Genomic DNA, 13,258 nt, shown 5'->3' on the forward strand with positions numbered 1-13,258 from the left:
TTCCCTACAGAATCCAAAATCTTATGCGTAATGACGCAAGCAGACGCAAGTGTACTAAAATAAATGTTAAACCGAATATTAATGTGGCATAAATTTCAGTAACCCCCAAAACTAAATAGTAAGAGGCCTTTTTTTTACGGGGGGAAACCTTGAAAAGGTGCACCGTTTTCACTGGGGTCGGAGACGGCCAATGCGGGATTTTACCCGTTAAAAACCCCTCAGTGACCCTCTCGGGCGTGAGGGCTGGCCACGGGATCGCTCGACTACTCACCGCGACCAGCCCCGCCCTTGCCCTCCCTCTATTGAGGGAGGGCTCTTCTCTGAGAGACGATTGTGGATGCCGTCCCCCCACCTCCTGCCTACACCGTTGAGGGGTCACCTCTCGACGCTGTCTTCACGTAGGCCGACCGCGAAAGGGGGTGGTACCCCCAGTACCACCTCTTCGGCTCTGGTTGCCCTGCGGGCGGCGCGTGGGGTCATTGCGGTTGTGACCCCTATAAACCACACCCCCCGCAGGGCAATCCTTTTCCCCTCAGCGGTCCACTCCAAACTTGCGCACCTAATGGCCTCATTTACCGGCAATACATTCCAAGCAATTTGTAAATTCTTACATATAATAGATAAATTTACTAATCTTTCATATCTATTACGAGTACATATTATGTTGTCAACACAAAACACAAATAACGTATAAAAAATCAACAGAAGTCATGCAACGTCACCGCTATATCAAGGCATTTGTTTTACATTGTTTCTGAAGTGTAATATACATAATGTTTTGTGTCGTATATTTGGAATGTTTTAGCGTAGAAAACGTATTACTTACTGCTTTCTTAAAATACGAATATTCTATTGTTCACGAGGATATAGTAAGATAGATAGTGCAGTTTAAATATAAATTTAGTTATAAAAGTACGTACATTTAGTAAACGGGATTACTTTTTTATTGGCACATAATTATTATTCCATTTTCAATATTTCAATAGCCAATAATTTAAGAACTCTAAAAAATAGAAAAAATCTTAAGAAAATAATTAATATGAAAAAAAATACATTATTTTATTTAAAAAACATAATTGTTTTAATCTTTACAATAATTGTACAAAACATTTAAACATTACATGTGAAACAATAAAACAGAATAAAAAGATCATAACATTTTGATTCAAGTACAAATTATGCTAATCCAACATAATTTTAGCGAAGTACTTAAATTACTATTTTACGTTTTTTATAAGTAATTATAAATTCAACCACTTCAAATTCGAATATTTTTTTGAACTGAATAGGAATGTTTCTGTCAATTATTTAATGTAATCTGAATTATACATTTTGGTGCTCAAAAAAATCCCAAATTTTAATATTGCTCCACTTGCAGGTTCAATGACAATATCTTCTTCAACACTCCAATCATTGTTTGCAATGTCTAAAATACAAATCGAAAGAATAATAAAAAAAAAAGTATGAAAAATATAATCCTACTTATGTAGTAAAAGTAATGCTTATTCACTATAAGCTTAGTGAAATCAGTAATGGAAACATTATATCAAGCTCAATTAAAAAGTTTAACAAAGTTAAGTATCAATACGTTATTAAACGTGATATTTATTTGCTTATATACGAAATAGTAATGCCTCACTTACATGGTTTAACTGGCGCAGGGTTTGAAAACAACGTTACAGTCGGCTTTTTTAATATTATCCTTTCTAGGCATTCTAATTTTACCAGTATCTGTCGCAAAAATAAATATTTTACAGGATCAGGTAGTATTAATCAAATATTTCATTATACAAAATCATTGTTATAGTGTATAAAGTACGCAATATATGTTTAATACCCGCTAATATACATATTAGTATTCTATCTGGTGAAAATGCGAAAAAATGATTCAGATGAAAGTTGTTTGATTTCATGGAGTGAACTTAATAGAAGATTTGAATCTTTTTAATTGTTAACAGAGATTTTAATAACAATGCAATTTTTTAAAATGGAACTACATATTTTTATTATTGTTACGTTATTAGGCATTTTAAGACGAATTCAACGACATTTAAAAATTCTGTTTGAGTAATAACTTCTCAGATAACTGTATAGATATTGCTGGCAAATGGCAAGTTCGGGTAGTGTCTTTTACCCATAACGTGTGATCCGTGAGACAAGAAACAATAAAATTGCCGCCAGTATTCATAGAGTTATCGGAGAAGTTATTCAAACAGAACTTTCAAATATGTCGTTAAATTTGTCTTCAAATGCTTAATAACATAACAATAATAAAAATATGTAGTTCCATTTTAAAACATTGCATTGTCATTGAAATCTTTGTAAATAACAATTAAAAAAGAATTTCAAATATTCTATTAAGTTTACTGTATGAAATCAAACAACTTACATATGAAACAATTTTTCGCATTTTCAATAGTTAAGAGAAATAACAGCGTATACACACTTAAACCGGACATACTTTACATTAAATACATTCTTAAAGAATAAAAATTAAAATATGTATTTAAAAAAATACATGTTTTAATATTTCAAAACATTTTAGTTTAAGAAAATTAGGTCTCGATAAAGTAATTAAAAAAATTACCTCAACTAATTCTCTTGTATGATACGGTTGTAGAACGGGAACAAACCTACTTTGTACTTTAGTTAATGCAATACCCGGGTGCGTCACGCAGTATGATAGCACTGCCCCCAACATGCGGTCAAGTACTCTACGATTCAAAACTCCATCTATTCGAATCCACGGTTTTATTGCGAGCCGTATTTCTTCTTTTGTTCTGCAACGTGAATTTGAAAAAAAAATTATAATCTTATTCGAATTTATTTTTCTAAATAATTTCGAATAGAAGAGACAAATTACGTGAGATCTAATTGTTTCACAGCTCTGGATATATCTCTTTGCGGTAATAAACCAGTCCTTTTTCGCTGCATTCGTTTCTTCACTTGTGTGTTGCATTCATCACTATGACTAGACGATTCCTTGTCAGAATCTTCATTTTTCTGACTCTTTATTTCTGATTGAATATCCAATCCAATCAAGTTTTTACAAGCAGCACTTTTTGATTCACTTTCTGATGAAAAGCTAGGTTTCTCATTAGATTCATCAATCATGTTTATCTCATTGCCTTCGGTTAGTATTACCTCTGGTTCTGTTACATACACTGTTCCCTTGGGTAGTGGAACAAGTGACTCCTTTTCAAGTCGACCAATTTTATATGAATGTATTAACCAAGAATCTGCATAACGATGGTGTATATATCGTACAGTTGTTACACCACATCGTAGAAATATGTGGTGTTTAGTGAGGAGTGAAGCAATATTAGGTAAATCTTCTCCTAAAGTACTTCCAAATTGATCCTATATGAAGAGGGAGAAAGTGAGTATAAATATACCAGCAAAATTTAAATCTATGGCGTTTTACTTAATAATTAAAGTACGAAAATGTTTATTAGCAATAAACAAAAACGAAGATTAAAATTGCTTCCACTATTTGCTTTCATAATTCTACATATTTCTCTATGTTACAAATATAACTGTTAATACTGTAAATAATATATTAGTAAATATTAATGAATCTTAGAAATATTTATTTCTATGGAATCTCAAATGATATATTGTTTGAAACTGAACTTTAAAATAGTATTATTGCTTTTATTCACCGTCAATTCAGGAATACTAGCTCCAAGCTCTTGTTTGTCACGTACAAACTTATAAACTATTTCTATATCATTCAAGTTTAATTGACAGTCCATGTGCAGATTCTTCTTGAATTCAGAATATGAAATACCATCATTAGGAAAAACAGCAACCCTGTTCAGTTCTTGAATTAAGTTATTTGCAGCTTCTAATCTTAAAGGTATCAGCTCCGGAGGTATCAAAAGATGTCTAAAAATTTCGTATTGTCCTGAATGTTGTGAATTTGACGGATTTAAAAAATAATAGACTTTAAACATGTTTACAGCAAAATATTCATGTGCATGGTGACTGTCAGCTGCTGTGAGTTCGCTTAATTCCTCTCTCATTCTCAGTAAAGCTAAACGAGTATACCGTTTGTGTATATCACCCGTATCATCAAGTTTACAAAACTGATGCAGATAATTCTGTTCAGATGATATATTCTTCAAAATGTCACTAACACGTGTAAAAGTCTGCCCATTCACTGTTCTTGAGGGTATAGTAATTTCATTTTTTCTATACAAAGTACTTTTTCCACTAGTAATAATATCATTAGTTTTTTGTTTCATACTATTACATTTATCAACCTCATGGATAGAATTTTTATTTGAACTTTTGTTTTGTGTCTGATCTGATAATTTTGTCGAAGTAACATCACAGCCCGGCAATGTACTTGTATCGATGTTTATATGCATTTTGCCATCCAGAATTTCATTATATGACTTTGCTCTTTTCTTCGCTGGTTCATCAAAGTCGAACTCTTCTTTATGAACATCTCTTACTCTCTTATTTCCAGACGTAATCAGCTGTGTTTGCATATCTACGTTTGATTCTGAATTCGAATGAAATGAAACTAGGTTTTCTATGTTTGTTGTATTATTATTTTCATGACCGTGCAACGATTGTTTTTTATGAAATTTACCTCCATCCGTTTCTGTTACCGAATCCTCATCATAAAGTGTTGAACGCTCAACGTCATCTTTGTTCAATGCGATCTTAGTCCCATCTTGAAATTTAATTATATTATGTTCGTCATCACCTACATTACGAGCATTGTCATCATCACTATCGAAATTTAAGTCATCATAATCAGCTAGACTCTTGGCATCTTCAAAATTTCTGTCTTCAGCTTCGAATTCTTGTGAAAGTAAATTCTTTTCCGTATCAAAATCAGAGAAGCCATCTTTATCTGATTTTGCATCGATATTATGGACATTAACACCACTAACATTTAAAATCTCTGAATTAAACTCTTTGTTTTGTTCTTTATTTTCTGCAAGATCCGGTATGGCACCATCGTTTTGATAAGATTCTTTGACAAATTTCAGATTGTCTAAACTTACCAAAACATCTTGGTACCTTTTAGCGATTCTAAAGTATGTTTCATCCTTTTCTTGTAATCTTGGGTCAAGCATGATCACTTGATCGGGTATTTCAATATCAAAATCCATGTTATCTCTAACAATATAATCGTGTGTCGCTGTTATTACTCCACCTGTTACTGGAGACACTTCAATGCCATTACAATTTTCGAATGTTTTATTCGGATTGTTGAATTGGGAATGGTAATACCAATTATTGAGTTTAAGGAAAACATCATATGATTCTTTAAACATATCATAAGGCCATTTAGTATGAAATTTATATATGTAATTACTACTCAACTGGTATTGAGAACTACTCATAGGCATGTAGTTACCATACTTCCTTATTGTAGGAAGCTGGCTTTTCTTAACTGTGACTAGTTGATCACTTCGAATTTTTGCCATGGCATTCCGTAATAGCATCTCTGGATACTGTTGATACACTTTGAACAATTGATACGCCCATGACCTTCTATCTTTTCCACAACACATAGAACTATGAATGACAGAATTAATAACTGCAGAATGTATATCAGTAACGTTTCGGACGTCTTTCGTGAATCCACGATTACCAAACGGTTTCGTAGGATGCACCACTTTATAAAATATATTAAATTCTTGTACAGTTGCTGGTATAGGAAGGGGTTCCTTCGTCTCAACATCCGAAATATCATAGTATTTCCTAATAATATAAGCAACAAGTGATTTGAACACTTCTACAACTTGTACTTCAAATTCAAAAAAATTCTTGTATTCCTCTTTAAGCCTATCTATGATACCATGGAAGCGTTTCCTAATAAAAAAGTTCTGTTTAATTTCTTCGACCCCTAAAGCAACAATATTTACATTATGTTGTTGCCGAAGCATGTACAAAAGCCGTCGCTGACACGCTCTCGATGTTTTATTATACGACATGTGCGAATACATTCGTAAAACGTCCCTCACCATAGAAAACGTTATCACTTGTTTACGCGGATTCGGACACAAGTATACCATAGCAACCTTGCAAATTAGCAAGACTTTGTCTTCATACGAGTCCCAGTCTACCCGTAACTTGTGCATTCGTTGCAATGCTCCATAATCAACTTCATCGTATTTAGTTCGTTTTCTGGTGGTAGATTTACGCGGTAATACTCTTCTTACATAAGATTTCTGTTTCGAGTTTCGACAACCTATCAATTCTTCATATTGTCTTTGTTCAATTAAATTGATGTCGGGTTTTGATTGTACCTTTCTTCTCAGCTCTGTTGGATTCAGAGATGGAGGACCAGAAACTCTCTTCAAACCGGAAAACTCTGTGAATTTAAGTGGCTTTGCTTTTATCTTTGAAAGATATGTGTCCCTTTCATATTGTACAGTTTGCCGTTTTTTTATTTGCCGAGAATTATTATTAATACCCCAATTCCAATTGCGTTTAAGATGAGCGAAACACGCTGAATCTATTCCAGCGGCGCCTTTACGGTCTCCAGGCACCATTCCGGTGTCCAATCTCACAGCTTCTTCCGGAGAACGTGCTGCTACTGCTTGGATCATATCATTTTTCCTATTTACATCTTCCAATACTATGTCTTTTCCTTGAACGACAAGTCGACCACCCAGTGGTGTACTAATACATGTATTCCACATATCATACCAGTATTTTTCAACCACTGACAGCCTATCGAAATGATAATTATATACAGGATAAGGTTTATCTTCAATTATATGATAGCTAGGCGCAGATGAAGTTGTATCCATCAGTTCTGTACGACGATTTACATATATGAATACTTGGTCTTTCTCCTTTAGTCTCTGCGGACCAAATTGTATCAACCCAATGTAACATAATCTCGTAACTGTCTCATGAATATTAAAAATATATTTACGCGCATATAATAAAGAGTTTCGAATGTCTGTTGGTAATTCTCTAACCAAATAATGCTTTCGAATAGGATGGTTCATATACTTATCTAATTCTGGTATAACAAAAGAGATAAAGTGAAGTTTTAAGAATATAGACAATGGCAGTCGTAGTAGGACATCGCACATTAATGCCCATCCTTGAGGCCAACCTGAAAATCAACAGTTTCATTTCATAAAATTTAATGAGATTTAATCAAACGTTTTATGAATATTAATTACAATATTTTTTCTTCAATCTATTTTTCTTTCATTTTTCTAGAGTGAAGCTCTGAAAACAGAACTATAACTAATGATTCGCCTTTAATATGGAAGATTTTACCAGAAGCATTGAGTAATGGAGAGGAAGATGGAGAAGAAATTTATTATTTCGTGTAAGGCAATGAACCTACCAGTATATTTAGGCAAAGGTGGCATGAACATTTTCCAACTAATATCTTTAGTGTAAATTGTACTGAACTCGTCTGCCAATTCGTCCGTTATATTAAAATCGTTACTGCGTAAAGCTTGTATCTGTTTCTTTTTTGAAAGTGTTGGTTCGCCAGGATGTTCATAAACCAAATAGAACAAAGCAGTATGTAATGCTTGCATACGTATAAATTTTGGACTGTATCCATATTTTTTTGATCCTCTCTGAAATATAAGAAAATTAATTTAGTAATTTTATTTATTTTGTTTGAATGTACAGTTGATTCATAACTATTAAAACACATAATATTTATAGCATAAGTTAGGATGCTTACAGGGCCACACCTATAGTTTGCTGATACTGCCTTAATTTGTTTGAATGCAGTCTTATCTTCAGATTTGTTTGATACATCTTCGATATTATTACTTTTATTAGGGTCTAATTTTTCTATATACCTTTTTATAGGTGACCTAGTTCTATGAGATAATAATAAATAAAATTTCAATTTCGCTTGTTCCACAGCTGACTGAATAACATGACTATTAATATCAATATTCGGATCACATATAAATACCAAAGTTTTCTCTTTACCATTTGTACTGAATGTTACTTTTATGTTCTTTACTAAGTTATCTTTAGCAAGCTTTTGTAACAGTCTTATTAAGGATTTTTTATCAATTTTCACATCATATCCTTCTTTATCTTCTTCCTCATGTATCATCTAAGAAAAATGATATAATATATTCATGTATCTATAATATTTAAGTAGATGGTACTAAACATGTATATGATAATTATTTATGTATCTTTAACAAAAATATTTGTTTTTTTATAGACCTACCTTCATTAATTTCGTCATATCGTCAATAACTTGATGTTCTTTAACTGATTCAATAATCATATTAGCTCTTCGCAGTAATCTGTAGGTGATGTGTGGTAAATGAGTAAAATTTTTCTTTTCACTGTTTTGGACATTTTCCATGAATCCAAATACTTCATTATCTGATTTATGTGCTTTTATTGGTGATAAAATAGTCAAATCGACTCCTATATTTTTATATGTAGCTGCCGTATTTTCATTCTTTGATGTATCAGTAATTTGAGGTAATGTATCATTCGCATTTGTATTCTTTTCTTTTGCCTGTATATGATTATTTCTATAACTCAAAAATGTACGCTTATATTTATTTGGTCGTTTTGTTAAACGATATTTATATAGTATTCTGCTGACAACATAAAAGGTTTTTTGTATTTCTATCACAGGTGTATTCGATTTTTCTTCAGCTTCAACACAACTGTTTTCATGGTTTTCATTAACTGTAATGGATTCAGATACTTCTATGACATTCTTTTCCTGATCATTAATAATATCTTCCTTTTCTTGTATAATAGTTACATTTTTATTAGAATCATCATTTTCAGTCATTTGTTTTGTAAGTTCTTTTATTTTATGCATTTCCGTCTTGAATTGTTTACTTAACATACTACCTTTTTCAAATCTTTTTGATACATATTTTGTAAGTCTTTGTCTACCTATATCGTTCATATAAGTAGCAACAATATTTCGTTTAACCAGGTTTCGCAAAATTGTCCGAGCTTGTAATTTAGTTAGCCCCATTATTCTAGCTAATCTTCCCTGGCATATGCCATCGCTTCCAGTAGATTCAATTATTGCGTTTGCTTGCTTTAAGTAAGGTACACTATATTTATGATTTGAAATATTTAACTCTGTAAAATAAGAAACATATTAAAAGGATCAGACAAAAAAAAACGTTAAAATTATGTAGCGCATAAGAAATGTATCTACACTTTCAGCTTTTAAAGTATGATATTCAGTAAAAATGCGTTAAAATATGAAACTAGCTAAATTTTTTTAATTCTTATACAGTGAAGTTTATTATACCGAACAAAATAATAGTAAATTACAAAATAATAGTTCAATAGTCTCAAACGTAATTTTAACCAATACATGTAGAAATATTAACACATAATAACATGCTAACTATAATATATAATAGAATTATTGAACAAACCATGCAATTCGTCCTCTTCTTGTATATCATCTTTATTCCATGCTTCAGCCACATCAATAGTGGGAAGTAATAACTGTACCACTTTAATCTTCTTCTCCTTAGCTAAATTATTTTTCTGTTGCCATTCTGTAGGTTCTGCATTTGGATATAAAGTTCTATATGGTACTCTCTGTGTCAAAATACAAATAATTTTTGTGTTAATAGTTAAAAGTAACATTTTTAATTTATCAATACTTAGTACTTACAATATCTGTTTTTACAATTTTCTGAAAGAATGTAGTTTTAAATAATTTCTTTATTGGATTTTCAATTCTTAGCTTGCGTTTTATTTCATCATATTCTGCAACACAATTAGGTTTTGTTTGAAGAATTTTAATAACTTCTTCAGCTAAGAAAATTGCTTTTGGCTTTCTTTCAACAAAAAATCTTGGAAGATGTAAAAGACTTCCATTGCAACTATGACCACCACTCTTTTGATGATGTATCTGTTTTGTTATTAATTTATGACGTAGCAATAATTTTCGATGATAAAACAGACTCTTAGGATCTTCTTTCAGTGCGTTAAGGCTAAGTGTTCCTTGTGTAACCTCGCCATGATACCGTGATCTACCTACTCTTTCAAGGAAACAATATTGTATTACATTTAAGTGAACTGTTGGAGATACTTCATTTCCCATTAATGCATGATTTCTTGCAGACTGTGATGCAACAATTACTAATTTATCTCCATACTTTTCTGTAACTTCATCTAAAGTAAGAGTTCTTACATTTTCTGTTATTTCTTTACGTGTGCAGTAAGTTGAACATGATCCTTTAATGTCTTTAGAAACATTATTTATAGGGCAATGTGGATAAATGTCTGGTGGTACATCATCCTATAAACATGATTCTTCTGATAATGTTTCTGTTTAAACAAAATAATCATGCGATCAGTCAATAAATTTCTGTATCTTTATAAATGTAGTTACGTCAATATTTTGTAAAAAACATTAGATATTCTTTTACAAGAATAATCAGTATTTTGATATAAGATGATATAACATTATTGCTAAATAGGACACGATCAATTAAAGGAAGATAAATTATTGTTTTCTGTTACATAAATATTTTTTAAAAACCTAAAGAAACTTATAGACTGATCCATTAAATTTTTTGTTTTAATACTTACCGGTTCTAATATAATGCCTAAATCAGGATCTACAAATTCATAACGATCATAAATTAGAAGTGGTTCCCTTGCTGTTTCTAATTCATAAAATCCAAATTCCCTGACTTGTATACATATCGACCATATCTGAACCACTAATGGTTTTGGAAATGGTAAAGGATTCTGAAGACGCTGTGCTAAACGTAACCATAGTGCTATAAAATAATATAAACATTTAGTATAAGAAATCCATATCTATTTTGATATATATACATAATTCAATACAATTAAAATTAAAGTCAATAAATGCCTTAATAAAAATTAAAAAAAAAAACAAAGAAATTATTGTAATTAGTGTATTAGTAACGACCAATATTCCATTCTTTGTTAACTTCAATTTATTGTTCATATCAATGAAAGATAGTAATAATTCACAAGAACTACTATACATTTTAAAAATAATAACCTCATTTAATAAAACATGTTTTGTTTAACATTTTCAGGTTATTTACTTATCATTTTTACACTGAATATGATATGCAATATAAGGATATTTATTTAAAAAATAGTTAATCAAATTACAAATGCGTTAGTTGTACAACTATGATATGTACATTTTATGTATTAATGTTTACACTAACCTTGTAGAGTAATACCATCCAAACCTTCTAATGCAACCTCGTCAATAGTTAAATCGACTAAATTAATTGATGGATACGATACCATAATAAATATTACTTTAAGACCTACTATACAATATAAAAAGTTTTTAACATCTTTACTTTCCAACACATTATTATACGCGTAGATTAAGAAACGCTTTTTTATAGTTCACATTATCTCACACGTAAAACGCGTGAAACGTTTTCGATTAAAGGAATAAAAAAAAATTAAAGCTCATGCTTCAATCTTCTTCAATGTGCTTCAATCTGCTTCAATTGGCTTCAATCAATCGTTCAATCCAGCTTTAAGCCTTAAAGTTTAAGGTTGATCAAGGTTGATCAATGTTTCACAAGGTGTTGTTGTGAATCTCGCCGTCATCTTGTAGCGGCGTCCAACGTAAGCTTCACAAGCGTGAAATTCAAATTGAGGTAGAAAAGGAGGTGGAAGCAGCTGTGTATTCTTTTAAAATGCATATTTTAATTAATTAATATTTGCTTAGGAACGTATGTTTTAACAGTCGAATTTCGCTTTTACTCCTTCTCTGAAGTATATTAAATTATGGCAAATATGTTAAACACTTGAAAATTAGAAAATTAATAGCTGAAAGGAATGTATTAGCAAATCAGAAGTTATTTCATAATCTAATAATTATTTTATTGAATTATTAGACATATTATTGTAATGAACAAATGCAACAAAACCGATCGTTTTGTAAAGGAGTCCATTCCTATATAGTGCCAAAAACTATAAAAGGAAGTGCAAAAATAAGTGTTTAGAAATAAAGAAAAGAATAATTAGTAAACAATATAATAATGAGGAGTGTGTAAGAAATCCTTTTACGATTATGAAATGGCAAAATATTATACATATAAGCCCTACAGTGTTTGTACCAACTTATTACGTTTACAATGTACTTTTATCAATGTTGAAATACAATGCATTTTTATTAAATTTTATTTTATTGTAACAACATTTATCTATTCTCAATGACTATTCCTTACCTCACCTGTAACCTGTAAGACGTCTGTGACACATGTGTATAAGACTTCTTGAAGCCATCTTTAAACCATGTGTAACGTATCTTTAATACGTCTATGAATCCCGGCCATCAAATAAAAATGGACCTAGGAATGGGACCTTGCGTTCCGTCTTTTAGTTCCTATATCCATGGGTTCCCTGTGGTGCATGCGCCTATACGATCTTCTACGGACACATCGATTGCAGCGCTGTGTGGCTAGCGGAAAATTCATGAAACTTTCGGTCTTCCTTAAGGGATCACCCCCACCAGAGAGGATGAAACTAATGATTCCATCGATGTAACTACGGTTCCATAGATGGGATTGGGTTCCATCTAGAGTTCTACATTGGGCGGATAAACCTGGGTCTTCCCGCCCGTTACCCGTCGCTTATCGCTTCGCTCAAGCCCACCCAAACCCGTAGCGGGTCGACATATATATCTAGGCGTCCAAGCCCGTCCGAAGTTATCGCAACATGTGATCTTTCCACTCGTGCCCGCTAGAGTCCTGCATTGAACGGGCTGAGCGGGCGTAGTGGGCCTAGCGGGGATTCTACGGGTCGGGCGGGCTAGCACAAATTTGGGCGGGTATGGACGGGTTTGTGGCGCGCATCGTCGGCCTGCGCGGGCCGGGCCAGCCCAGGTAGAGATAAAACGGTCGGGTGACGGGCGGGCTCAGCCCGCCCAATGCAGAACTCTAGTTTCTATGCTACAATAAAGTAGCCTACAATAAACGAGCGTCTACTGTATGACGTTATACCGAACCTGTACGCAACAACATTATTTCAATTGCTCCTTGTTAATAAGTTATTAGTAAGATATCTGACCATTCAATATTATAAAACAGATCAGGAGCAATTTTTTAGTACCATAATATTTGTGTAAAAAGACCATTTACTATCTATTTTGCAGATAACAAATTTTTGCTTTTTCATTTGCGAATATCTTATTAAATATAAACGGTGCGATGGGATCAATTTTAGATTTCGAGGGAGCAAATTGAGAGCAATTTTTTAAGATATAAATTGTTAAGAAACCTAATATTCGGCA

At 32.2% G+C, this 13,258-nt stretch overlaps 1 protein-coding gene across 1 annotated transcript; it reads right to left on the reverse strand.

The window, feature by feature from the left end:
• Window positions 1-1,304: 1,304 nt before the first annotated feature.
• Window positions 1,305-11,319, reverse strand: LOC107186141 (general transcription factor 3C polypeptide 1). The gene is made up of 12 exons (XM_015573993.1): window positions 11,172-11,319; window positions 10,552-10,745; window positions 9,629-10,258; window positions 9,384-9,552; window positions 8,192-9,078; window positions 7,685-8,071; window positions 7,334-7,574; window positions 3,663-7,093; window positions 2,864-3,360; window positions 2,588-2,780; window positions 1,644-1,731; window positions 1,305-1,426 (listed from the first exon to the last, which is right to left on the reverse strand). Exons 1-12 carry the CDS (start codon window positions 11,254-11,256, stop codon window positions 1,305-1,307), a joined length of 6,924 nt encoding a protein of 2,307 aa, XP_015429479.1. The 5' UTR covers window positions 11,257-11,319.
• Between the last annotated feature and the right edge of the window lie 1,939 nt (window positions 11,320-13,258).

This window comes from Dufourea novaeangliae, unplaced genomic scaffold (genome assembly GCF_001272555.1).
Source record: "Dufourea novaeangliae isolate 0120121106 unplaced genomic scaffold, ASM127255v1 scaffold2, whole genome shotgun sequence".
Classification (NCBI taxonomy): domain Eukaryota; kingdom Metazoa; phylum Arthropoda; class Insecta; order Hymenoptera; family Halictidae; genus Dufourea; species Dufourea novaeangliae.

Bases quoted from the DNA above. Each gene is read 5' to 3' on its own strand.
- LOC107186141 (XM_015573993.1), bottom strand. From the start codon at position 11,256: ATGGTATCGTATCCATCAATTAATTTAGTCGATTTAACTATTGACGAG. The intron at 10,746-11,171 runs GTTAGTGTAAAC...ATTATTTTATAG, and splicing joins GGATGGTATTACTCTACAAG to CACTATGGTTACGTTTAGCA. The intron at 1,732-2,587 runs GTAATTTTTTTA...TTTTTGCGACAG, and splicing joins ATACAAGAGAATTAGTTGAG to ATACTGGTAAAATTAGAATG.